The following is a 27,944-nucleotide window of genomic DNA, read 5'->3' on the forward strand; positions in this document are numbered from 1 at the left end:
GATATGAAATAAAAATGAAAGACTTGTTTAAAAAAAATAAACAATACAATTTATAAACGAATTCAATAGCTTAGCTAAAAACAATATCAAGAAAGTAAATAAATTAATTCGATTTAATTCGTTAATTAAACAAATTAAACGCCGAAGACAATGGTATTTCATCATTTTAATCGTCGAGCTGACATAAAAGAGCCACACCTCTTCTGATCCAATGATCAACTGGTTCTTTAGTCTCTAGCAGAATTGTTAGAACAAAATTTGTGGAGTGACCTGTCGTACTGAGCACTCCTTTCCGTTCGCTCGTCTTGTATACAGGACATACGTATCTATTTTCCTGTTTAATGTTCAAAGATCATGTCTTAAATTTAATTTAAAATAAACACTACATAAAGGTATTAGAAACGATAATAAGAATACATATTCACTACAAAATTTAACAAAATTTAATCAAAGATACTTATAAATTTTGAAAAAAAACTCTATATTCATCAATAACAAGCGTACACTGTAATCGATGTGAGATTTGAGCTTTGGAATAAGCCAAATGACTGGCAATTTATCATACAACACATCTGGAAACTGCTCAGCAAGGTGACCTCTGACAAGTAAAAAAAGAAAAAAAAACAATTTAGTAATGCAAAACAAAAATCATACAAAGTCACTGAAAGAAGAAATATATGATAAAATTGAATGATCATAACAAACCCATCATCCCATCTGGCACCATCAACGTAAAGTCCTCTTACATAAGCTCCATCTGGTGGTCTCTTCAACGACGCTCTTCTAACTGTAACCTGCATCGAGGTAAATATTACAAAAAATAATAACTAAAAAAAAACTACGTACATTCCCAGTATAACCATAATAATAAGAATAATGAACTTAAATAAAAATTGATGAAGCGTCAAGTTGAAAATACTTTGAAATCGAACGACAATAGATCAATGGCAACAGAAAACTTTCTTGCAAAGTTCTGCATAACGCCAGTAAGGAAGGCTTGCGTAAAGTAGAATCCAGATATCCAGAATATCTCGGGAGGTCCGTGATTATACCAGGTCTGTGTAATGGTATGAGAGGTTTCATGTGCTTATTTTTAATTCTTTTCTCATCAAATTTGTCATGAAACTATTGACAGAATTTGTATATTGAAATCTGAAGAGTCACTTGAAAGAAATTGATTCTTTCAATGAGATCGTTGATATAACTGGCCAGTGGTTTTAATGAAGGATAGGATCTTTGTGCCCAGAGGAGAGGAATCTTGCCTGTCAGCAAACTTGCGCCCAGCTCCTCAAGGTCTGATGACATAACCTCCAAGCCTTTTATAGCTTTCTGAAGCTGCAACAACGTTGTCTTGATTATAACTATCAACCTGCCATCGAAAACAATTTGAACTACTTGAATATTAATGTTAGGTTTAGGTTTTAGAGCAAAAACTTGAAATAAGGCGACACACTTTGTAATGTAAATGTGTTCTTTTAATATAAATAAATTTTGTGATAAAAACTCTTCAATAGAAAAACCAGAGCAACTCTTCAATAGAATTTTAACCGTACGTTTAATTTAAATTTATTCATGTCATTTCACGTGACCTGTTGAATCTCTCCATCTCCTGAACAAGAACAGTGTTCATAGACTCCACATACATAACAGGATACTTTTTTAAAGATTTTTCCAGGTCAAAAACGTTAGGAAGCTGTAAAAAAAAACAGTTATACACAACTTATCAAGAATACATTACATAATACAGAAAGATACTGGAAGACGAAAACCTTTCCACCTTGTCAAGAATATCAGCGGCAATGATGTAGAGCGAATCATCGAACTTGCAGCCGGATCCCTGCTCCTTGCTTCCAAGTGCAATAAGGACAGAATCAAAAAGTTGTCGGTTTTCAAAAAGATCTTTAGAAATGTCAACATTGTCGTGGAGGCCAAAAACTTCAGGCTGCTGTACAGATGGTAACTCCTGTCTCCGTTCACGTGGGAAACATCGTAAATAATTACGTCTAGCGAAGAAAATCTTGTCTATATAACGCTAGTTATGAAATATCCAATCCTCATTACCAAAAAAATAAATGTAGCATATGGTTTATCGTTTGTTAACAAACAAGTCATTTCAAAAACAATTTATTTTTATTCCAAAACAATATAACCTATCTTTTAGATATGCATTCACGCGAGATAGTTTTAACTTTTGATACAACAAAAACGTGAACCAACCTTAATGAATTCAATGCAATCAACGTAATCATCATCTCCCCTTATTGGCGGAGTGCAGTAGATGCCACTGGGTGAAAAATAATACTTGCTATCCTGAACAACCTTGGGATTATAAAAGTTGGCGAGGATGGTCATGAGGCATCTGCGATCCCAGCCATCGGTCACTCGTCCTCCATAGTTGCACTCTCCAGTTACGTACGTGATGGCTTCGTATGACACCTCATCTGATTCGTTTATGAACATCTGATGGCGTTTGTACGATGAATTAGCCGAGCAAGTTCTTCGAGGTATTAAACAAATTTTACGTGCAAAATTAATATTTCATAAGATAAACATAACGATAAAGATGGCTAGGCTAGTGGTTTAAAGAGGCAAGCAATTGCCAATTACAGCGTGTGATGAAAAAGAAAATTGGGGTAGCCTACTCCAAAAATGCAGGAACCTGCAACTGACTGGCAGATATTCTAAGGTCAGATTCATTGAATCCATATTGAATGTTCCATCCGAGTGCTCCAAACTTCTTTCTCTCCTGCACCACAGCGTGGAAGAAGCACAAACTGAATAACAACTTGTGAAAAACCTGTCAGGAAATAATCCAACAAATACAAGAAAGCAAAGCGAATTATTCAGTGTCGTAACACTCTCTTCTTGTGAAAATTTGTAAAGTCAATTTCAACAAAATCTCGTTACCATTTTTTGTTTTTTAGCTAACACGTTATCTATGTTTTAAAAAATTTAACACGCAGCACACTAACAAGGTTCTTCTCTGGACAGCCATTAAAAAATAGCGGGTTGGAGATGGGGTCATTGAGGTAGGATTGTAAAAGATTCTGTCTGAGGCCTGTCGGCGGCTCGTTGGTCATCTTCACTCCATTCTGAAGTACGGATACTGGAAACTAAACAGGAGTCAATAAATTATTTCCATGTCACCATCATCGAATACGTTTTTATTATTCCCATATGCATTTTTTTATCAGATACTAAGTTGAAAATAGCCCAAAAATATTTGTCATCAACCTTGATTGCAGTGCTACGATGTTTGAATGAAAATACTTCAAACATTCTCTATTTCCTTTTTAAACATCTTTTCCCGAATTTTCAATTCCTCAATTTTCATTTTCCTCACATGCTCCAATTTTGCAACCCTTCCATCCACAAACTTTGTAATTCCTCTCCCAATTTAAAAAACCTTCTCCCAAATTTTCAAAACTTCCAGCCAGTGCTGCGTTAAATTTCACGTTGTTATCTAAACGGTTATACTACCCATTTTCTAGACATTGTAAAAAAGCTGCTAAATTTGGGTGCTACAAGTAACGAAATAATGAGGACAATAATGATGACAATGATGATGACGTCGACTATAATAATGATGATGATAACGACAATGATGAGAAGATGATGAGAAACCTTATTGGAAGGGTAGCTGGTCAACCAGAGTCTGAAATGTTCATTGGTGCTGCCATAAGTCAGTTCTTCACAGATCTTCTCCAACTTTGGCATCCATGAAACAGCAAAGTGACAATTCTGTAGAAGAACCCAGGTACCATTCTCTTTTGCTTCGAAAATCATTTTCGAAGCAATGGGGCCCTGGATATTACATCAAATTTAATTTTGAGATTCTAACAAGTTTCCAAAAAAACTTTCATTATAGCGGTCGTCATCATCATATCATGTGAAACATTCGAAAAGTTTCGACGTAAACATTTTATTAGAATTAAAAAAATCAGAACATAAATAAACCAAATAAACCGCAACAAATTTAAAAAAAAAAGAATTACCAAGATAACAAAAATGTCAAAACTCAATAATTGAAACCAAAGAAACAGCAAACATGAATGAATGAACGAATGAATGAATGCACGAATGCAACCAATCACGTTACAAATCAATCAGACCAACCTGTCCCTGTCCCAATGAAATGGACATCAGTTTGTCTCCGGTGAAACCCTTATCAGATGCAAACTGCAGGAGAGCCATCGTTGGATCAGCTCCTGGTGACAAGATGAAGATCAGAGGAACGACGCAACTCGAATCAGCAAATGATTTAGACAAATCAAATGGCGGGGGCTCAACAAAACTTTTCCCCATCTTTTCAGAAACGTAGTTCATCACAGATATGCGGATCTGTAATTTGTAGCTAAATTATTAAATTAATCGATTCCATATGAACAAAAATTGACATATGACATGAAGCGTTTACAACTTTTAAATTCATTGGTTTCTCACAGACAAAATTAATTTGACAGAAAGTGTTTACAATATGCTGTATTATATTGGTTTCAACTTCGTCATTAGCATCCACAAGCCTACAGCAGATTATTCACCTTATCTGGTCGCAGGCATCTCAGGACCATCATCTTTTGAAATTCAGTCAGTGGGGTTGAACTAAACTCAGGCATGCTTACCTGCTGAGGAAACTTCTCATTACAAAAGTTTTTCCATTCTTTCAAATTCTCTTTAAAATGGTTACTGGGGAAAATATTAAAAAGATAAAAATATCCAGAGACAAATTTTTATACTGTTGAACCAGTAAAGGTATGTATAAGCAAAGCATACATTTTTATCTAATGAACAAACAAAACGTAACAATATGAATGAAATAAAATGTAATGAAGCACAGCCGCATCTAAGCTATACGTCTTTTTAAATATCAGCACACGTTTTCAATAACGACACAACGTTGAACGTAAAATCTAACGTGATATTGTTAAAGACGGGCATGAGATCAGACAGTCTGCAGAGTTCATCCCAACTTTTATCAGACAACCAGGACTCTGCTGCTGGCTTCTCCAGCTTGTTTTCAAAACCCACTCCTCCAGTCAGAAAGAAAGTGAACTCCTGCAACGTCAACTCATTTTTTGACCTAAGAAGCATAAGAAATTGCTTTCTATTTGATGGAATAAACGTAAAAAATATATCGAAAAATAATATTTGGAGAATAATTCTGATAAGGATTATGACGCTAAACATCATTATCACAGCGCGAGCGACAAATAAACGAGTACATTATTGATTTTAGAAGCCCATACGAACAATAAATAATTTGTTTCAGGGTTTTCTAAAATAAAATTAAGTGAGCAAACATTTCGATCTGGACTGTGAGATAGAGAGAGAATACAAGTTTATGTTGTTCAAAGAGGGACCGACAGACGTTGGCAAACAGGTTGTAGGTGAAGTGATTAGACAGATTCCTCAATCTTCTATCAAGAATTTTTGACTTCACACTGAAACAAAATTTAATTACGATAAAAATAAAGTTTGAAATGTCTTTGTATAAAATATGTTGATCTTCCACATTTTAATAAAAAATCATTTTACTATAGATCAGTTTAACAAATAATAAATAAAATCTCATATCATGAAGCGTAAAAAATGCAACTAATCAATGAAGTAATTTTTAGAAGAGAATCAAATTAACCTGTCTTGAATAGAGGTAAGGTACAAATTGATGAACCAAGCCAAGGAGTACTGATACATTGGGTCAATCTTTGAGATGTCACAGACGGCAAAGAAGAGTGTTGATGAGTAGCGGGCAATGGGCTTGTAACCTTTACGGGCTTCGTTGATTTTTGATTCAGTCACCTCAGCCACCTAATGCCACGTTATCTCGTTAAATATTGTCAAATGAAATTTTGTGTCACTCGACGAATTAAGACTTTCCATCAGTCACCAGCAAACAATGAATCAGAAAATAAGAAAATTAAAAGCAACGGTATAGCTGACAAACAATCAAACCATTTGTTTTTTGGCAATCTCAGTAGCCATGATCTTGGATGATTCAAGAATTTCATTAGCATCCTCATCTTCCAGAATGTTACCTTCACCTTCAGAGAGTGTCAGCAGTATGGTGTCTTCAATCTCTTTCAACTTCTTTTTGTTGTTAGCACTCATCAGTATAAGTGCCTGCCTCTCATCTTCCAACTCTGGTCTGTCAAAATATTTATATCTTTATTAATACACTCAACGTTATAACACGAATGTTTCAAACAACATTAAAATACAACTAGTTTTTGAAAAAATATGCTACGCAATTCAGAATACAAGTTTCAATCAACAAGAGGGTCACGATAAAATGAGGGTAGAATGTATACAAAATGTATGTGGTGGTTTTCACCTCTCCTTCGTGACAACAATGCCCAACAACTGATCCTCCAATCCATCGAGAGTTATCATGAAGTTCAAGATGTTGACCTTGATGGAGACCTCGGGAAGGTAATGAGGGTTCTGTAGCTTCGTTGTTATGTAAAATCGAAAGTTCTCATTGTAGTCTATTATCTTGTCTCCCAGCTGCATCATTTCTATGCCGGCTGAAAAATTAATAAAGATTAATTACAATTTAATTGATGGTCAGATTGATTTTAAATGAACTGAACATGAAATAGTTTGTTAAAAGACAGCCATTCATTCTGCATTCAGTCAACGAGTCAGTCAGTCAGTCATTGAATATATTAGAAAGTCGTTTAGAAATGTATAACAACGCCAACAGCTAATAAACTGATGAAATGTCATCACCTTGTGCGAAGGTTAACTTGAGCAAAACAGGCTCCAAAGAAGGATCCAACTCTTCTCCAATGTTCTCCAACAGCAGAGGCTTACCGAATGAGATACAAAGTTCAAGAACTCTCGAAAAGTCAGAGCTCAATGGTTTGAGGAGAGCGAGTTGGTTGTCTTTTTCCATATTTTTAATCCATTTATTTGCTTGACTCTGTGGATCAATCATGAGAGGCCTGTGTATTAGTAGGAAGAAAATGCAAACAATTATTAAATGCAAAACATCTATTAAAATCTAATACTTGTTTATTTGTAAAGAATTTTGCTATGGTATATGATCATAAAATATGCGATGAATTTTGAGAAAAACTTGAACAAGCATTGATTTATAAAAAATATATTATATCCAACCATCTATTTGAATTGAAAACCATGATGGCGTTATCAATTGAGAAGTTGTCCTTAGGTAGTCCGGCAATGTTCCAGCTCTGGATATCAACAGGCCTGCCCAACGAGCGGGACAGCAAGTACTCACCAGGCATGGTGGGAAGCTGCAAACTCTGTCACACAACAAACATTCTTCCGTTATTATTATACCAACTGAATGACTTGCTTCCATTATATACAACGTTGGAAATGTAATGAGACGCAGACCTTAACCATTATGAGCCAATCTTGAATGCACTGCTGTCTGAAGAGGATGGTGAAGGGACCTAGGTAGGTGATGACGCCAGCGGACATGATCATATCTCCTAGCAGATTTTCAATTGCAGCCTGCAACAGATTAGCTGCATCCATCCATCTCTCCTTCTCTCCTCCAAGTCCGCTGATCAGTTTTTCAGCCCTCGCTAGCTTCACTACACACAAATCATACTGTGAAATATTTTGATAAAAGTCAATCAAGTGTATTTTTATCAAGATATAAATTATAAAACTATATTGATTTAAACGAAACAATTTATTCATTTCCAAGATTTCAAAAGCATCAAAGTATATTAATGTTTATTAAGAATGATTTTATAAAATAATGGACAAAACAACAAAAAGTAATAAATACTTAAAAACAATCGCCCCGAAGAGTTAATTTACTGACTATTCAACTAACCTGAGCTTGTAACTGTTCCTTCCTTTCAATTGAAACCTGAAGATTCTTTTTCAATTTGGCCAATTTCATATTTAACTGGTTCAACTCAGCCGTCTTTTCAGCGAGTTGCTTTTGAGTTTTTTGAAGTGCATCTTGAGCCAATGCCAACTTGGCTTTTTTGGGAGCCACAATTTTGGCGACACGATCGTACATTGCCATTGCCAATATCCATTTGCACAGACCTTCTGCTGCTGACGACGCCTTAGCTACTTTAGCCGGATCAAATTCTGGGTTTGGAAAAAACTCTGCCTGAAGCTTTGCTATCACTGTAGGCTGTCGACAAATATTATTTAATGCTTACGGTCACATACATGGCAAAACATTTGGAGATTAGAAAATGATTAGTGGAACTACATTTTATGTGTGAGTTTGTCCATGAGTACAAAGTTGCATGTTCAAACTGATTTACTATATAGAATAAAAATGGACATAAAACGGTTTTGCTTTAACAATCACAACGACGATATAAAACTCTGGCACAAGCAAATATTGCTGAGTGTATTTTGTACTAACAGGAATATTGTCCTTGTCATATTCTTTGAGATCCTTCAGGAAATTCAAATCACCCAGCAGTTTCTTGGAAGGTCCCCAATAATCTAGGATCTGTAAGTAAATTGTATTTTATATATTAGTGATATGTAAGTCACCTTCAACCTAATCAAATGGTAATCCTGACAAATAAATATAAAAAAAAATGTGTAAAGTAGTTATCATAACAAAGTTATTTTTTAACGAATGGACAACATAACATGACATGTATCATGTTAAGTATCAAAAAGAGAAGGATAATAGGATAATCTTACCTTCTTACCGCCACCAGAAGTATCGGCCACTCTATCAGGCTGAACATTCTTCATGACGCAAACAGCCGCCATGACGAGCTTGACACCAGCTGGTGGGTTCTTCATGGACTTGACGATGGCGATGTCACCTGGCTTCAAAGTATCGAGAGCCGCTTGGGCTGATTCAAGAGCTGGGATGGCTTCTGCAAGGTCTGCTTCACATTCATTCTTCAATGCTGTCGATTCTTCTGCCTAAAGTTTGAAGTTTTTTATAACTTTATTAATACATCCAGAGTTTTTACTGTTTCTGCCATTTCTATCGATTTTGACTATATAATTAATTTAAATTAATAAATAAATTAATTAATAATTAAATTAATTTAAATTAATATAGTTCTATTGAATATTCAGTTTTGGTTCCATCTTAAAAAATTCCTCAACTCATTAATTAGTAGACATCTCAAAAAATTTGATTTGCTTATATATATATATATATATATATATATATATATATATATATATACTCAATGACACCCTTATATAAATATATATATATACTCACTGACACCTTTATATATATATATATATATATGTATGTATGTATATATATATATATATATATATATATATATATATATCCATTCATACAACAAACTGACCTGATCATTAGCAATGGCTTCTTCATACTTCACTTTCTCTCCCTTCCCCTCCACCTCTCTCGACTCCCTCTCAATCATTATGACCATTTGATTATTCTCTTCTGCAGACTTTTGGAGTTCGGGTTTCAACTTTTCCAGCTCTTCCTGCATCACTGATACCTTTCCGAAACATTTTTTTACATACGGTCTATCTATCAGTAACAGTTCCATCACTCTTCAAATTATTAATCATGTAGTGACTAAAAAATAATAATAGTAACAAAAAACTCAATGAACAAAACGCGAGAAATGCACTGTACAGAATGAAATGACACATACTGCTGAATGTTAATTTTATTAAAAAACAATGATTGTTAGCCGAGTTTGTTTATCCACTGAAAAATTCGTTAAAAGATAACTGTAAAATAAGCAAGCATTAGCTTGCAAAATTAATTGTAAAAAAAACTTTGCCAAAATTCATTAAAATAAAGCAGCATAAGCGGAATAATGTATCATAACTTATCCTATTCCAACCGTTGACACGTGCAAACACAATTTATAAACTAAATCATTTCATGCAAAACAATGTAAGTCGTTGGGAGAACAACACGTTGCCGATATTTGAACTTATATAATAGAGCCTTTGAAATATTGATTTAATTGGCGCTTTATAAATGTTATAATAATAATAATAAGAAGAAGAAGAAGAAGAATAAGAAGAAGAAGAAGAAAAAGAAGAAGAAGAAGAATATAAATAATAATAATAATACCTGAGAGGCAGCAAATGCCAATTTTTCCAGACCAACAAGATACCTCTTCCTGAAACCCATCAATTCATTTTCCTTCATAGATGTCAACTTCTTGACTAGTTGCAGCAGCTGCAGATAAGAGGTCGGTGTCACGTACGTACGACGGCCTTCTGAAGCTAAAAATCTTTCCAAGAAACAATATCCTACTGTTAATTATTGTTACGGACTGCCTTTACAAAAAAATCCTAAAAGCTAGATTCAACATAAGTTATCTGAACAACAACAGCTTCAAAACAAAATATTTTGATCGGTGAAATAAAAAAAATAATAAACTGAAACAAACTTGATAGTCATTTCTTCGGCATAAGTATGGAAGTACTTGCAAATGTGTACCGTAGATTTTCTGTTTTCGTTGGTCATGTTGATGTTCTCAAGAAATTTGTAGGCCACCCTTTCCAAGGCGTCTTCGGGCCATGACTGCAACAACAACATTAGATTTATGACCATATACGCTATCATATGTCTGTCAACAACTGTACATTCACTGAAATATTTTTTATTAATATAAACAGGACAACACTTTCAATAACAGTATGCAGAGCTGACGAAGTCGATTGAGATCAGCAGAACTTGTAGGCATTGCGTGTTTTCTGTTTAAAATATTTCATTTTGCGTTGAAAATTTATACAGTTGCTCCCGCAAGGATTTGAAACTCAGGGTCGGTTGATTTCAAAGTTAATACAAATATCAGCCATGAAGTTTTCAAAATCCATTTCAGACATTACGTTTTCAACAAACCGATGCAAAGTTAGCGTCTATGAAAATAACTCAATAGACGTTCCTTTACATAAGTCCAATACATCACGATACAATAAGTGGGAGCGGAACAGAAATAATGATGAAATATTGAACGTAATAAGATTCAATTAACTCTCAATCAATTTCATATAAATAAGACAATTATGACAAGAATAAAAACAATTGAACGATAATGATTAACAGACGTGAAACCAATCGATAGTGCAGCAGTTTATAAGCGATGGGAACTGCCTCAGTCTGTTCCTGAAGGCATTGCCAATGGGACTGACTGTCAGTATAATGGACATGTTCTCGCGACATCTGTTCACGTAAAATGAATATAATGCCAACGGCTCCATCTCTCCAGTATCCTTCGCCTTCTGAGCGAGTGGTCGAACAGCCTGGTAAGTTAAACTATTCATGTGCAACGTGTTCATAAAGTTGTAAATGTGTGATAGTACGTGAAAATGTGTATCATTTCGTAATGAATATAAGACAGAAAGCAAAATACAATAATAAAAAGCGATCCCACCTCCATGACCTCAGCCTTCTCATCAGGTGTGAAGAGGTTAGGAACTTCTCCAGAATTTAATAAGCTGTCGATGTCTTCAACGAACGATTCCTCCTTCAGTTGAGAGTCAGTAATCAAGAAAACTATTTTCTTGCCAAGAGTTCCTTTTATGTTCATTCATTTTTTCTTTCATTATTCTTCCACACAAAAAGAACCTAACTAGTTTCTAATTCATAAGATTTGCACCACTGTTCTAATAGTGTAAAAGATAATTTTCACTCTCAAAGCGTTTAACATATAAATTAATATATAACGAAAAAAAGTTTATAGATTAATTTTAAGATAAAAAATAAAAGAGACAAAAACTAGCAACCTGCATTCTTCATAACAAGTTTGACATCTTCCCTCCATTCATTCTTTCCATATTTGCTGGTCATTTTCGGCCTGAAAAGCAACATGCTGGAGAGGTGGGCGGCAAGACAAGTCAGTGACTGCTTACCTGAACCTCCAAGTCCCACCAACAACGCATTGCCACGTGGCATCCTCAACACACGGCAGACGCGAGACAGATGCTCCAGCGCGTATCTATTATTAATTCGTTTACGATGCAAATAGATTATAAGTTTATGACAGTAACTTATAACGCACACATATATATATATATAAGTTGCACACATATATGTGTGTTTGTTACACAAACCTTTGTTACACGTATATGCGTAACAAATATTTCATTAATTAGTGTGAGTAAAAATTCAAATGAAGGATGCAGAAAAGTGGTTGACCTGAATATAACGAAATTCATTCGATTCTTATTGATTTGATTGTACTCCTTGATCGCCTCCTCAGCCACAGCGTACATCACGTTGATGTCCATCACCTCCTCGTAACATTTCTCTTCCAGCAGAGCATCTGGATCCATGTAGTCGCCGAATATCAAAGAAGATAGATCCTCCCTCTGCAACTAGATAACATCAGTTTCGTCAATCGTATCAAACTGGGTAACCAGGTAAACAGTTTAAAGACTATCTATTAAAAAATTAAAATTAATCACGAATAAGTGAAAAAAAGAAAATTTTAAATGACTCGTTATTGAAGCATTATGGAAGTTATACATTGGAACAATTAAAGTTATATAAAGTAACATACTTCATTCTTCTGATCACTCTTCAAATGACTGAACAGAGAATCAATGCCTTCATTGAACACAACCCTCAATATCTCTTTTATTTCACTTGCCATGCGAAGTTTCAAAGTTATATAAGATGAAACAAACGTTTTATAAAGGGCATTTATTTTAAACATTGTGATAAAATTATCCTTTTTTACTTACGCTAAATTTGACATAGCCATACATATCCTTATAAAATTGTATTTCTCTTTAACAATTGCCAACAGCCACTACTTACTCAGCTCAGTGCTCACATAGAAATTGAACAAAATAACAGCAAAAACATTAAGTGCGTGTTAATATTTTTTCAATGAATATTTAAATAAAAATAAAAATTATTTAAATAAAAAAATTGATTGAGAATCAAAGAGCACACAGTTACCTGAGCAACCACGATGAGTCGTCATCCGATATGAGCCTGTCAGAAAATACGCGGAGAACTTCGTGCACCCACAACCTTTTGTTGGTCATATCAGCACAATAACCCAGAAGCAAACTATTAAACAAATGATAGTTTCAGAAATAAATAAAATTTAACCGGCCCACCTGACAAACACTCTCGTGTCTTCCACTTTCTCCTTCTTAATCATGCACATGCCATTGATGACCCTGCTGAAATCTCTCAAGTTGAAAACATAATGAGACTTGGCAGGAGTCGGTAACAGGTTTATCACAGCTGTTTTGTACACTTGCATGGTAGCAGCAACTAGCTGGTTGCCCAAACTGTAGAACTCAACTGAATAATTGTTTCCCTGAAATTTTCAAAAATTTCATCATACTGAACGTTATGGCATTTATTAAGATAACAACAAGCGACATACCCTGAAATACAAACTCATGAGTGTGGAGAATATTCTCGTCATGGTTTCTTCTTGGAAGGGATTGATGGAGATGTTGATGAAGTGACGAGTGAATCGAACGTTGAGAGGATTGCGACCTCCACCGGGTGGTCCCATGCAGCCGAGAAACATCAGGTCGTTCAAGAAGACTTTCGTTGTATCTTTCAAATCGTACCTGATCAAGTTTTGCAATTGCCCTCACACACATAAAATCTATTTACAACATATTTCCATTAACAAAATAAACGAAATCATCATTTTTGGTAAACTAAATCCCGTAACAACGTTGGATGAAGTAAAGTGTGCCAAGGTTATCAGGGCAGGATCACAATCTAATTTTTCAAACTCGTATACATCACAAGACCCTTTTAATACTTTGTATTAGTACACGTACTTGCATATTATTTAACCCTTATAAAAAACACATCTTCAGACGTTAAAATGTTGATATTTAATAATTCAGGTGTGGGAAAAGAAGCATAAGAAACTAGCCAATGTTTGATATCGTGATATTGCCTGAGTAGTTCAATCGGAGGTTGTGCTCCATACACTTCCAGCGCGGGCATGTTGAGATCATCTATGAAGATGACTGCAAGCTTGCCAGGGGGAGGTCCGTATAGTCCTCTTCGCAATCTTTGCATTTTCAACAACACCAAGTTCTAAAAAGATAAATATATATCTCGCAATATAAAAATAGTTATTCATAACCACTGTTTCAAGTTAAAATTATTTTAAAATTAGCAAAAAAATAGGAAAAAACTAAAAAGTCCAACAACGGTTTAGACCAAAATAATTACAGATAGACATGAAACAAAAAGATAGAAACCTGTAATTGGTTGGCGCTCGTTTGAGCGGAGAAGTTGATGATGATCGGAAGATAGAGTTGAGAAGAGAGATCACTCGTTAACTTCTGACTGACGTACACAGATTTGCCTGTACCAGTCGGTCCTACGAATATTATGGGCCTGTAAGAAGATTTGTTAACGCTCGTTCAAAATAATTGACTGCAGATCCATCACAATTATATTTATAGTTTTAATGAAAAAATATTTGAGAATATAAATCCAGACATAAAATAGCTTAAAAATCAATTAAATATCAACAAATGAAATATTAAAATTTGTCTTAAGCAGATATGAACAACATCTAAAACAAAATATATCTAACATTCTATTTGTAATACAAATGTCAAGGAGATATGAACATCTGACTGTATCCATCGTAGGCACCAGTAGCTCCTCAAGCTTCTTGCCGGGGGCAACTGGATTGCTCTCAAACAAATCCGTCCAATTCCTCCATATACCTCGACTTTTTTGCTAGTGATTTCAAACAATTCGAATCCTATAAACATAGCACAGGCTGACGCAAGCATTCAAAATGTTACAGGAAGAAAAAGGAAGTGGGAGTACGTTGCGCGTACCTCAAACACGTAATTGTAGCAGATCTGATCCTCAGGAAACATGTTTGTTATTTTATCCAAGCCAGGAAGTAGTGGGTATAAGGAATTGTTGCCACTCAGCAAATCTCTGTAAAACTTGTCAAACTTTTCCCGACCGTCTGCATCCAGCAGACCTCCAATGGACCATGGTATTGCAAACATTATTGCACCCTTCGGTGTTTGGGTTTATTTAAATTCAGCATATCAAGCACAATCATTTTATTCCCAAGTTATGCTGAGTAAAATAAACTTGTTAGAGAATGAGAACTCACACAGAGCCATTGTTTGAAAGTTTTATTTTCAGACACGTCAACGTCATTGCATGCATTCTTCATGAGCATTGAAATAATTCGAACCAAAGAGACTACTTGGTTACTACTTCCAACAGCTATGTAACTCTGTTCAATGTTATTATAATTGGGTGTGTGTGTGGTGTGTGTGCGTTAGGTTGAAAGAACATTTACACTGGTTTTTAAAAACTTGAGAAAACCACATCAAACAATTATAAAAGCGTCAAAATCCTTATTACAATGATACAAATTTTTTTTAGGAGTTACGGCTAGGGCATACCTGATGTGGCATTGAATGACTGTTTGACTTTGATGCATCAAGCAAAAAATAAAATTTTAATACCGATGGTCTGAAGAAAAAAAGTGTACATCACTTAACCTTGCAATTCTTGCTGACGTATTCTAAAGAAGGATCAACGAGCCACTCCAACATGGCAGTTATGTATGGCGCGTAATCAGATGATAGAAGGGTATGCTGCTCAAACAACCATGACTTAACCAGAGGTCTCCAGCCAAGAATTGTTGGCTCCAAATATATCATGCCACATCGACTCACAGTTGCAGGCTGTTCAAAATAACATTATCTATTCATACATTCTGATATCAAAAGATTTAAACAACACTTTTTGTATTTGGTCTGTTTCATAATCACCAACTTTAACAACATTTTTTTCAATATAAGAGAATAAAGTATAAAATAAAAAACCCTTACTGAGGCCTGTGAAAGGTCAAGGGTCTCAAATATGACACTCATGACAGATGACATCTGAATGACTTCGCCACTGGTCAGACATAATTTTTTGTTGTCATCCAGCACTGTGTTCATGTTTTCAATCCAAACTGCATCGACAGGCCCATCAAAAACGACCCATTTGCGACCAGGGCTCGCTGAAACTTTGTAGTCACGAAACACGTTGGCAACTACACCATCCGACCACTACGTTAACGTTTTTAAATTATATCATTATAAACAATCAGTGCTTATTCACGCAATTTATTTTAAGATGATTGATGCCAAAAATTGTTCCCAAAATCAAAACAGGACCCGCTGCCACCAATCAACATCATCCTATCGCAAATAACCTCGTGAGAGATGAGATCGAAGTTTCCATAGAGTTGAGCCATTGTTATTGATTTGGGATTGATAACAGTGAAGTGCACACGTTCATACTCCTGGCTGCCTGCTTCGTGCAAGCTGCTCATCGACTCGCTTAAAACTTTGAGAACACATGACTTGCCACCAAAAGGACTGCCCACCAACATGAAACTAAGTGGCGCAGTGGAATTTAAATGCTTAGGTAAAATTTTTATTGTTTGAAAAATAATTTATCCACTATATTTTCTTTTTTTACTTAGATGTAAAAAAATGAATTTAAATTTTTGTTCGCACTTTTCAAGAGTATTGTTGAGAACTAAAGTTTTTACTTTCATTTGCTACATCTTCATATAGAGTTAGAAATTTGTTATTCTTAACATTACGTTACATGAAACTTCAATTTAATCAAACAATTTGACAAGGCATTTAGTTTCAAACAAGAACATAGCAGTCTAGATAATAAATAATATTTCATGCATCATTCATTTTTTGTTTATACATGAAAGTAGACGATTAGACACGAACCCGTGTCTCAAGATCATCATCTCATAAGTTTGAATGATCTTCTCCACAAAGGATGGAACCATCTGGAGATTATTTTTTGTGCAAACTCTTTCAAACTCAGCCATTAAGACTGAATAGTCAGGCTGAGTGAGTTGGATGCCTGGGAAGATGTCACTGATGATGCCGTTGAAGAGCACGATGTCCTGTTGCAGGAACTTGGGGCAATTCACATCAACTATCGATCTCAGCATCTTTCAATCAAATAAAAATTAACAATCAACACTAATTATTATAAATCGTAAAAGATCGTAAAGGGATAAATCATAAAAATTTCAATACCTAGTCTAAATAATTATTTAAAAAGTGATAACAATATTTACTTGCAAGAACAAAAATGAATCAATTTGTAAATGAAAATTATTAACCAATATCTTTTCATCCTCGTTTGGATATTTAAGTTTGATGTTTCCGGCAGCCAGCAAAACAGTTTTAACAGCCCTCATACCATAATCATAATGGTACTGAGACGACAGTTGCTCTGAACAGAGCCTGTACAGAGTAACGATCTTCACCGAAAGATTTCGAGCCTCCTTGAAACCGTAACTGTACAAACTTATCTCGGCTATCATTGCATAGTCTGGAACCATCATGGCCACCGGCCTAAATAAGACCTATGTTACAAATTACATAACAGGCATTTATTTCTATAATAATTTAATGGTCTTCACTGTACATCTCTGATTGCCTGTTTGTTTGAGTGAGTGTCTGTGTGTGCCCTCTTGTTTGCGTGTGTGCGAGTATCAAAGACCTAAATAATTGTGCAGAATAATATCTCCGTTTGTTACACTTTGAATTGAAAACATTTGCAAACAAATTTGTTATTTCTATCTTGTTAATAGCATATTGATCTTGTGAAATATAAGTTGTGGAGTTCATGAATTTTTAATAATTTATTGATGGTGAAAAGAGAAAGTGACAAATGATGAAAATTACTTTAAGATTGTCGGGAAGTTCTGACCGACCAGCATAGCCAGGATTCATTGTAATGCAAATGTAACACATGGAATTCAATTGCAACTCTGTGCCTTCAAAAACAAATTTTTTGGCTTCCATCTGAACTGCTCTTATGATGCAGAGGATCTATTTATATTTACATTCGTTACGTTCAAACATTCGAATTTGTGTCGAAAAATAGTAGGGTAAAGACAAATTTGGTGTGCGATTGTAACCTGCTGAGCGATGACGGACAAGACCTCTGGATCGATCCTGTTGAATTCATCAAAACATGACCAGGCACCAGCACACGCGAGTCCCTTGAAGAACTACATTCACAACATTAAATTAATTTTTTAAATAAATAATTTAAAATATAAAAAAATATGCAGAAGAACATCTTTTCATTTAAATAATTAATTAGCAAACAAAAATTGAGCGACATATAAATAGGATGATATGAAGAAAGCATTTTATATCACATTTTGTAATCTACCTTGCTCATAGAAATGTAATCAAGACCATCGGAACAATTGAAGACTAGACATTGCACTGCTACGGCCTTTGCCAGATCTTTTGTTGTTTCCGTTTTGCCTTTTTTTTTTAAAAAATTCAACATTCAATTGAATTCGCGTTGGTGTAAGTGAATGTAAGTGAACAAATAATTTTATGTCGAAAGTATTTGAAAAAATAAAACAGAAATTGTGTGTGAGTGTGTGCTTGTGTTTGTGTGTGTGTTTGTGCTTGTGTTTGTGTGTGAAGACCAACCCGTGCCAGCTGGTCCTTCGGGAGCACCATTGAGATTCATGTGGAAGGCTCCGATCAACGTCCTGTAACATCTGTCCGTCAGTGGAGTTATGACGAGACTGTACATGCAGGTTTATAACGAGTAACTACTTCAAAACAGTAAACGTTCAACAGATTTATTTAAAAATTACGTCAATACCACAATCAAAGTTAAAAATAATTGCGCATAAAATTTGGTGCCAGCAACGAACCGTGAAGTATTTCCGAGGTATTCGTTTGCGTATTTGATGGCCGCGTTGACCATGTTAACAAATACATTCTGGTCTTTGTAGTAGTACCTCAGCTGAGCAGCCCAATGAAAATCGGTGTCCTTTGTTACATTCTTTGAAATTATATCTTCTATTACGTCTCTGTGAATCAAGTTTTTACATTTCGTGATATAAATACTTGTATAATTTTAACAATTAAATAATTACGAAATGATGAAAATTTTAAAAATCGTATACAATAATAAATAAATCACATGGACTTAAGCTAGAGTAGTGAAACAACCCCTAGCGAGAATACCTGGCGTGAACGTCGATGACAACAAGTGACTCCAGAGTAATTCTCTGCTGTTTCGATAATAGGCCTCTTACGAGATCAATTATCCTTAGCAGCTGAGCATCTTGGTTCGCCAAAAAATCCTTCATACTGCCTGCGGTGTTTGTCATCGTGTAGTTGATAACATTAACTTGCCGTCATAAAAATTATCATTTTTATGTCTACAACAACATAGCAAACATGATGGTGCCATTATAACTCTGAAATATACAGACCAGCGTGAAGCAATTCACGACACAAACTAACGCACTGCTAAATAACTTGGATAATTTAAAAAGAAACAACGGGCTGGAGCAGACTGACTCGGTCGGTCATTGAGCAGGTTGATGGCGTCGTGTGATTCGGCCGTCCAATAAATTTGCGAGATGCACAGGACCACCTGCCCCGGCCAGTCCTTAACCCACTGATTTCGTGGAACTGTTTTGTATGCCTGCGTCAGTTACAAACATATACAAACGTATATGCAAACAAACATACAAACATATATACAAACAAACCGATGTACAAGCGAACGTAAAGAAACAATTGTTTCACTGTCCGACAGAAAGATTGTACAAACTATTAATAACATAAATGGCTTCTAAAATCAGTAAAAAGTGCAAATTAATTACAAGTAAAGTTTTTCCATAAATTCTTCAATTGAAACAACTGTCATATCGATAAATTAAATAGAAAACTAATAATTCAAATAAGCCGTACACTGTGTGAGTATATGATGACTTGCTCTATTGATTCCAGCATGACATCTTGAACTTGTAGAAGCCACTTTTCCACAGAACCTTTTGCTTCTGAAGTCGAAACACTCCTAACAAAATCAACTTGCTCTCCTTCACTACTGAACATGGCAAATATCTCCAAGTCCTCTTCTTCAAACAACAACCTCTCAATACCTTCGAAACATTTCTTCAGATGAGGCTGAACACGAGTGGGATCTTTCGTTTCAGAGAGGATCTCCAATATTTCATCGTTGGACAAGAAAAAAAACCTGTTGGGAAATTTTGGGCATAATTCAGTAATGAATGTTTGAAACCTTCAAAACTAGTCATCATAAACGCCGGCCCTCACCTTGGGAAGTACAGCCTCTTCTTCTCCAGGTACAAGTTGATACCTTGGTTAATTTTTTCCAGCATGGCGTTTGAATCTTGCAGCCTGCTCAACATTCCAGGCATCTCTGTGGCCACCAATACCTACAGTCAATGAAATGACAGACTACGTGACTAACCACTCATCATTAGCACAGTTACATTACTTCAAACCTATTTCGCATACATCCAACTTAACTTTCTATTTGCTTCATACAAAACATACGCATATCCTATAACAAGCTTTAGAAAAATGGTAAAAATATACTTTGATCAAACTAGCATCATTAAGATAATGAAAACGATTCCATTGATGAATTAACCCTGGTATCCTTAGCAACGTATTTCATGATATCTTTCCAGTTCTTGTCGACAGTCAGAAACTTCCTACTTTCGTCAGGCATCTGCAGCATGATGTCCTCCGATGAAAAGATCGGCTCCAGATACAACCACTGTGACTGCACCTGCAGTGTTTGTTCATTTCGGCTCACATCAAGTTAGGCAGCCAACAAACAAAAGAATAAATAAATGCCACTGACATTCATGCTTTCATCGAGAATATCTTGCACGAGGTGAATTTTTTGCTCCCATTCTATCAGCTCACTTTCAAATGGCTTCACAAACACCGAACTAGAACAAAGCATAATGTTTAGTTAACATTACGAAAACCACTTCCAATGTTAAAAAATAAATAGATAATTATGATGATACAAATAAATACAATAATTATGTTGATGATGATGATGACGACGATGATGATGACGACGATAATGATGATGATGGCGATGATGATGATGATGGCGATGATGATGGCGATGATGATAATGATACAAATAAACAGGTAGGATGATGATGAAAAAGAGGCAGACATCAGAATGACCCTTTCATAGTTATAGTCTTAACAATGTGATCATCGAGCAGCGTTTGAATTTCGTCACAGGAAGCCAGGATTGGGACATTAGTGTCCCGGTACGTCGCCATGTTGAACTGCAGGTTCTCCCACTCTTCCTTCATCTTGTGCAGAGCTTTCTCTAACATATACTCCTGATCATTGCAAAGGTTGAACACTTTTTCTCAGAAATAAGGTCAACGTTTAAATTTTAAATCTTTATTAAATGAGCATATAAACAAAAATTGTGGTTAAATTATCCAGAAAATGTGCCAAACTTATCAGCCGGCAAATAGTAATTTTAATGAGAAAGTTGATTCAATGAAGGAGAACCTTAGTTGCACTTGTGCTGATGGTTCCAAACCTGTCCATGAATTCATCGAGGTCAAGTTTCAACATCTTCCTAAGAGTTGTGCCAGAATCTGGTTCAATATCGTAGCCCACAATTTCCGACAGCAACTTCCAGTGGCGGGACTTCAGTCCTGGATTGCACAAGATGCCTATCATCGGTATGTTCTTCTGCATGAGGCACAAGAACAAATTAACAAAGCAGTGATTTCAATCTTAACTGAGTTCGTAAAAAACAATACTCAAAAACCACAATACCCACAATTTCACACAAGCGAATTTTGAAAAGAACATTCAATAATGATTTTCCAACCCTGAAATCTCTAATTTGATCGGTGACTTGTCGAATCATGGGCAGGACTGCAGGTTCGGACACCTTCACAAAATCAACTTCATCCGTTCCTCCAGTCCCCTCCTCCCCACTCATTTTCTTCTTCCTTTTCATTTGTTTCATTCTTTCCATTTTTTTGAATTCTGCTTCAGCCTGAACCTTTTCATAATTACCTTTGAAAACCTAACAAGCGTTCGTTTCGTTGCATCGTCAATTCTTAAATGACGAAATGTAAAATATTTTTTGCTTTTAAAAACAAACTGGATATGTGTCATCTAATATTCTTGCTCACATAAATTAAACCTATTTGACAATTTGAAAATATGCCTGTTCAGATGGTTAACAACTTTTTAACTTATATCTGTATAGGTCGATTGAAATGTTGATGAATTTGAAGCAATTTGATCTTCACAATAAAATTTACGATATTTGTTTTAATTTTTCAAAACCACGAAGATAGACCTTCAATAAACCCAGAAATAGATTAAGGTAAACGTTTGATTCTTCTTCAATAACTTCCGTGACCAGGTTTGAAAAGTTGCCATCCATCCATCTGAATTTCAAGATGATAATAAACTATTAATTATTGTAAATTAAAAAGAACCGTGTGTGTGTGTGTGCGTGTGTGTGGTGTGTGTGTTTGAGTGTTCGAAGCGTCGAGATATAATATCAATACATGCAACAGTAACATTACTGCAATAAATAGAATAGAGAGTGTCATACTTTTTTTCAGCTTTTGTCCACTTTCTCAATGTTTTAAAAAGTTTATAGAAGGGTTGTGCCAGATTATCCAATTCATGAATTTCGGTGAATTCAGTCAACTGACCGAAAAATGTTTGAATAAATTTTCTTAACCCGTATATTATATATATAGATAGATAAGCAAATAACTTTTGTACGGTTAACTTAACAATACCATTAGAACTGATAACTATTACCTGCCAGTTAACATAAATAAATGTGATTGATACCTTTGATACCTGTATTAATGTTGATTAATCTGCTCCTTTGATATTAACTCACCTGTATGTTGAACATTTCTTCCTCTTCATTGATTCGATCCTTTTCCTTGTAATGTTCACTGATCCGCAGCATGGCGGACTTGACAATTCTGAAGTACTCGTCGATCCTGGTCAGATCACTGTAATCATTGAACGTGTCGATACGTACCTTCAACTTCTCAAAGTCAAACAGCAGCTTCTCCTTCTTCTCCATCAGCAAGTTGAAGAAGCGCTGCCTAGCTTGCTCAATTATCTGAATCGCACGTGGAACGTAATAACATGTATTAAGTCGTGATAGGATTAGAGTTAATGTTTCTGACGTAGTGAAGCAATTTAACAAAGACAGGTAACTAAAATACCTACTTCGTCGTTGGCATCGAAGACTGGATTGATGTTAGCAGGCCAGACGGGAACCAAGCTGTTCAATGCAATGTCTTCCTCGCTGAATAAATAATGGTCCAGAAGGAATTTGATCTGCTCAAAGGCTGCCTGCGTATGAATTCATCTAATAATTTCAATCTAATTAATAAAAAATTTTAAATACTTAACAATAAAAATTAATGATCTGCAGAGAAAATCGAAGAAACAGTAAAAAATACGACAAACTTTTGTCATCTGGTTAAGCTTAAATATTTCAACAGTTCGAACGTGCTCAATAAATTTCTGCATTTCGGTTAATTCCTTCAAATCATCGGGAACTTTAAGGCCAACTTTCACGATGTTGTCGAATTTTTCGCAGATGCTAAAATGATGTGGTAGAGATTATTGTAGGAACAGGCTACTTATTCTCGCAGATGAATAGTTGAAAACTTTACTTTTGATTTAATTATATGATAATAAATGATTATGGCAGAATAAAAATGCGCGAAATTAACAAGGCACATCTCTAAACTATGTTAAACTTAGACATCACTTTATATTATTAAAAATATCAAAAGGGAAAACAAATAAAGAGAAGGAAAAACAGAGAAATAGAGCAAGAAACAGGAAGAAGAGAAAGAGGGAGAGAAAGAAATGAACCTAATATTGAGAACTCTCAGATCATCAACCATTTTAGTGAGTATCTTCTTTATGTGGTCATTGGTCGTCTGTATGATGCCCAATTTAAGATCAGTGCAGTCCAGCTCGATGAGGTCATAGTGTTCAATTGAGTTCAGTGACCTCAGTTCATTCAAAATGTTATTGTATTTCCAAAACAACTGCATCAATGGTGTGAGAGAGAAAGAGAGGGAGAGTGTGTGAAAGAGAAATAAGAGAGAAAGAGAGAGAGAGAAAAAGAGAGACCAAAAATGTTATGTTCTACTTGATCAATACACTATTGCTACATTCTGTGGACATGTGTGATAAGATTAAAATCAGATGAAATATAAATATTTATTTAATTAATGAATGAATGAAAAAAATTTTTTTTATTATAAACAAATTATACAAAATGAATTGTAACAAAGTGCAATGACCTCCATCTCAACTTAGATAACAACGCACGTTTAACTTAAAGTTTCTACCCATGCACCGATGCATCCATGCACCCATGCATTCACCACCAACACACCTCTTGATACTCCGCAAAATTGTGATCTCCATTAACGAAGTTGTCAATCTCAATCTCTGCTCCTCCCTCAACAAGGTAACTGTAATCCTCAACTGTGCAAATCATACATCACTTTCAGTTGCATCATCTCTCAATCATTACATCAACAAAAATTCATATAAAAACTTATTTTAAGATATTAATGTCGTGAAAAATGTATAAGCTTCAGAAGCCAGTTGAATGGGCACTCGTAAATAAAGGACTCTATCCAATGTTTATATTTAACATATCAACTGCCAACACTTTATGAAAGTATTGTATTTTAAAGTACAAATTTCTATCTGCCTCTCTCATATGAAAAATAATAGTTAGCAAAATGATTAACGAAATAATTGAATTAACCGACTTAATTTTTCAAGTTTTTGGGAAGGTTCCTCAAAGTTCCGATGGAGTGAGGCCTTCAAATATGAGCAGGCAGCAGTGATGACTGATGACGGCACTCTCGTACTCAAATTAACTGCACCACGATTTGTCCACGACGTTATTTTGGGGACCTGAATTTGTATAAGCACGTCTATGAAATAGATGGAAATTAATTTAAATAGTCACACGCAATAGCAAAATCCGTTAAATGGCTCGTTATGCAAATTTTGTCCGATCAGTAGTATCAATCAGAAGTTCGTTTAAACAATCTTATTAATTCATGCTCTCAAAAATATAAATTTAAACTTGAAAACTACAGATGTAAAATCTTCAATAATTCGACATGGCTCACCAATCAAGATAAAATATACTTGAATTAAAAGAAAAAAAAGATTAAGAATGAGAAAAAAGGAACATTTGAAACCTCCTGCAGCATATCAGCGACGCAGTGCACAACAGAGATTATAAGCTCCTCCAAATCCGTGTAGTACGGATAGAACATCATCTTCTTCGTCTCGTCATCCAGGATCAACTCCATCTTGAGCAATGGCAGGAGGGCCTTGTTGCGTTCGTCGAACGTATCCACCCAAGACTGGATGGATCGAGTCAACAGGTCACTTATCTGTTAAATTAACAGTCGGTGTGTGATGAAGAGGAAGATGATGGTGAGGAGGAGAAGAAGGAGGAGGAAAATGATGATGATGATGATAATTTATGATGACATTTGATTTTATTATCTACACGGTGATGCCGATGAATATCATATCACCATTGAACAATTTAATTTATATGGTAACAAACATATTCATGCAAATTCAAAATTGATGGTGATGATGATGACAATGATGTGATGATGAAGATAAAACAAACACAACAAGAGAAAATTACTTTTTGAGACATGAGACTAGCGAGGCAGTTGAAAAAGTTGTCAACTTTTTTTGGATGGATAAGGTGGGCATCTTTCTTCTCTGATATAACGTGCACTATCTTCTGGAACCAGCTGAACATGAAAATTCAATTCAAATTTTAACTGAATATAGAAATGGAACCAAATCGCAAAACAACGTTACATAACAGCTATTATAAATAATTTAAAAAACGTAATTTTGATGTATATAACTTGTTTCAAATGATTGCGAGACCATCAAGAAAGAACATGTAAAAAAAAATTTTCAAATATATCGTCGCCAACATTGTTTTGACTATATCTTCTTGTGATTTGCACTCTCTCACTATAATTGTCTTGAAGGCATCGAACGTTCTGCAACCCAGCGCCCTACTAAAAATGTAATAAGTCGTGAAGCGTTAAAATATGCTAATTCAATAATAATTAATCATGCAAGTCATCTTTTAAAATTATCTTATTTAAAAAATGTAATATGGCGAGGGAATAGCTAATTCATTATTCGATGTTTCAGATAGTCAACGGGACATGAATTTCGAAGTTTGAAAATGTTATAACATGTTATGTCTCATTTATTATTAACATCTACAAAAATTTTAAAAATTAATTTATTTTTAGTTAATTCAGGTCTAATAAAATCAAGAATCAGATTTTCTTCACTGAAGCAAAATTTTATCAAAAACCTATAATTTGAAGAGTCAAGGAGTAGCATGCTTCCAATGGTATCGTAAGAGATGGCGAGCACCTGTCTGCATGCATGGTGCGTGATGTAGAGATTTCTCATCAACAATCTCGATGATATGGAGGAGGAGTTAGGCTTTTTAAGCAGAGTGTACTCTTTCTTTATGGTGGTACTCCTTAAACTACTTTCCACTTCAACTTTGCTGAAATTTATAATGGAGCCGCTGTCTTCGTCTTTTCCATCCAATACATCATCCGGGTGTCTCAGTGTCATGCGAACTGTGGCGTTCAATAGTGCAGGTGGATTCAGTAAATTTTGTTTGTTTAAATAACATTAAATCAAAAAACTTTTATGAAAAATATTAACAATTAAATAAATAAATGATAAAACCGAATGAAGTTGAAATTACGTTTAAATCACACAAGTCAAACCAAATCTGATTATGTTTGTGCTACAGAACAATCTCTATAACTAATACCATTACTTGTCCGCATCAGGAAATACGGATGCATTTGAGATTGGCGTCGGCGTTCATCGAAGCAATTCATCCGGCAACTAAATACCTTGCAACATATAAAAAGTTGTCAAACACTTTCGTAGACCTTAAAAAAGCTTTGATCGAGTTCCCAAAAAACAATCAGCTGGAGAATCATTGATCATGGCTACGTACAAAAATACGAAGACACTCATCAACACAACGGATGGGAATACGGATGCGTTTGAAATGGACATCAGCGTTCACCAAAGCTAGATACTCACTTCACTGTTGTTTTTTATCACATAGATAGAAGAAATACCGACAAAACCGATATACACTGGCGACGTTTGGAATCTGATATATGCCGATGATGTTGTTTTAACTTTTAACGACCACATCAGAAAAAAAACGCCTCGAAAATGTTTGAAGAACTGGACGCTCAACACGCCGACCATGGGTTTAAAATCAACGTTAACAAAACAAAAGCGACAAAAAGTGGCGAGTCCATCAAACCTACAACAGTTGGATGTTAGCCTTGTTCTGTCCGCTAAACTAGTGAGCATCAATTCAATCACGTGTCGACATGCCGCGGATGGTGAACAAAGATTGATTGATTGTCCATATTAAATCTGTAACTAATTTCGAAAGTAATCTAGAAAATGTTTTAGGCTTCTTAAATTTTGACAGTTTTTTGAAAATTTTCAATTTAAATAAATCATCAGCTAACCAAAGGTTTTGTCTTAACTATTTCAACGGTATGTAATAAAGTTTTTGTTTAAACTCATTTATTAAACAATAAAAATAAAAAAAATTTAAATATTAAAAACCATTTAATTTTTTAATAGTTTCAATGAAATCCTCATCAATTTCTTTCTTCAGCTGGTCAGACAATTCTTTAACGTTAGGGTTGTTCAACAATTTGTCAGGAACCAAGTTTAATATCCTGTCATACAGCTCTGGCTGCATTGGAGTGATTGGACTTGCTTCAATTATTTTTTTCATGGCCTCATAGTTCATCTAACAAATTATTAAATTTTGAAAAAATAATTAAATTTTAAAAGAATTAACTGAAATTTACAGCAATTAATCGAATTTTCGAGCACCTTCCATAAATACAAATTTTATAGATTAAAAAAAAGTACTGTTTAAAAAAGAAGACTTACTCTAAATAATCTTCCTTCACTATACATCTAGAAAAATATAAAATAGAAAATTTATGTCATCTTCATTAAAAAGTAATAATTGGAAAAAAAGACAGATTAAA

The 27,944-nt window shown here is 34.9% G+C and overlaps 1 protein-coding gene across 1 annotated transcript; it reads right to left on the minus strand.

The window, feature by feature from the left end:
- Positions 1–166: 166 nt before the first annotated feature.
- On the minus strand, positions 167–27,697 carry HELRODRAFT_65497 (hypothetical protein; the record flags this gene model as incomplete). The annotated part of the gene is made up of 72 exons (XM_009021372.1): positions 167–334; positions 505–598; positions 706–794; positions 920–1,057; positions 1,165–1,369; positions 1,590–1,693; positions 1,778–1,963; positions 2,218–2,460; positions 2,660–2,797; positions 2,973–3,113; positions 3,625–3,804; positions 4,117–4,341; positions 4,542–4,686; positions 4,916–5,080; positions 5,301–5,441; positions 5,636–5,808; positions 5,953–6,145; positions 6,332–6,524; positions 6,730–6,944; positions 7,120–7,268; positions 7,363–7,581; positions 7,814–8,125; positions 8,366–8,455; positions 8,656–8,886; positions 9,294–9,452; positions 10,043–10,205; positions 10,365–10,498; positions 11,026–11,220; positions 11,352–11,494; positions 11,704–11,915; positions 12,116–12,294; positions 12,480–12,564; positions 12,884–12,958; positions 13,048–13,253; positions 13,323–13,515; positions 13,729–13,733; positions 13,829–13,999; positions 14,167–14,305; positions 14,508–14,656; positions 14,761–14,949; positions 15,051–15,176; positions 15,448–15,633; positions 15,781–16,005; positions 16,152–16,335; positions 16,690–16,919; positions 17,094–17,339; positions 17,662–17,808; positions 17,898–17,990; positions 18,158–18,255; positions 18,430–18,527; positions 18,660–18,818; positions 18,976–19,105; positions 19,315–19,441; positions 19,711–19,996; positions 20,077–20,198; positions 20,417–20,557; positions 20,633–20,723; positions 20,974–21,137; positions 21,316–21,498; positions 22,157–22,214; positions 22,385–22,482; positions 22,685–22,915; positions 23,026–23,151; positions 23,269–23,404; positions 23,683–23,861; positions 24,215–24,306; positions 24,600–24,747; positions 25,041–25,238; positions 25,505–25,616; positions 25,809–25,895; positions 26,204–26,393; positions 27,508–27,697. The coding sequence occupies 72 exons, from the start codon at positions 27,695–27,697 to the stop codon at positions 167–169; spliced, it is 11,415 nt and encodes a 3,804-aa protein (XP_009019620.1).
- Between the last annotated feature and the right edge of the window lie 247 nt (positions 27,698–27,944).

This window comes from Helobdella robusta, assembly GCF_000326865.2.
Source record: "Helobdella robusta unplaced genomic scaffold HELROscaffold_3, whole genome shotgun sequence".
In the NCBI taxonomy this organism is placed as follows: Eukaryota; Metazoa; Annelida; class Clitellata; order Rhynchobdellida; family Glossiphoniidae; genus Helobdella; species Helobdella robusta.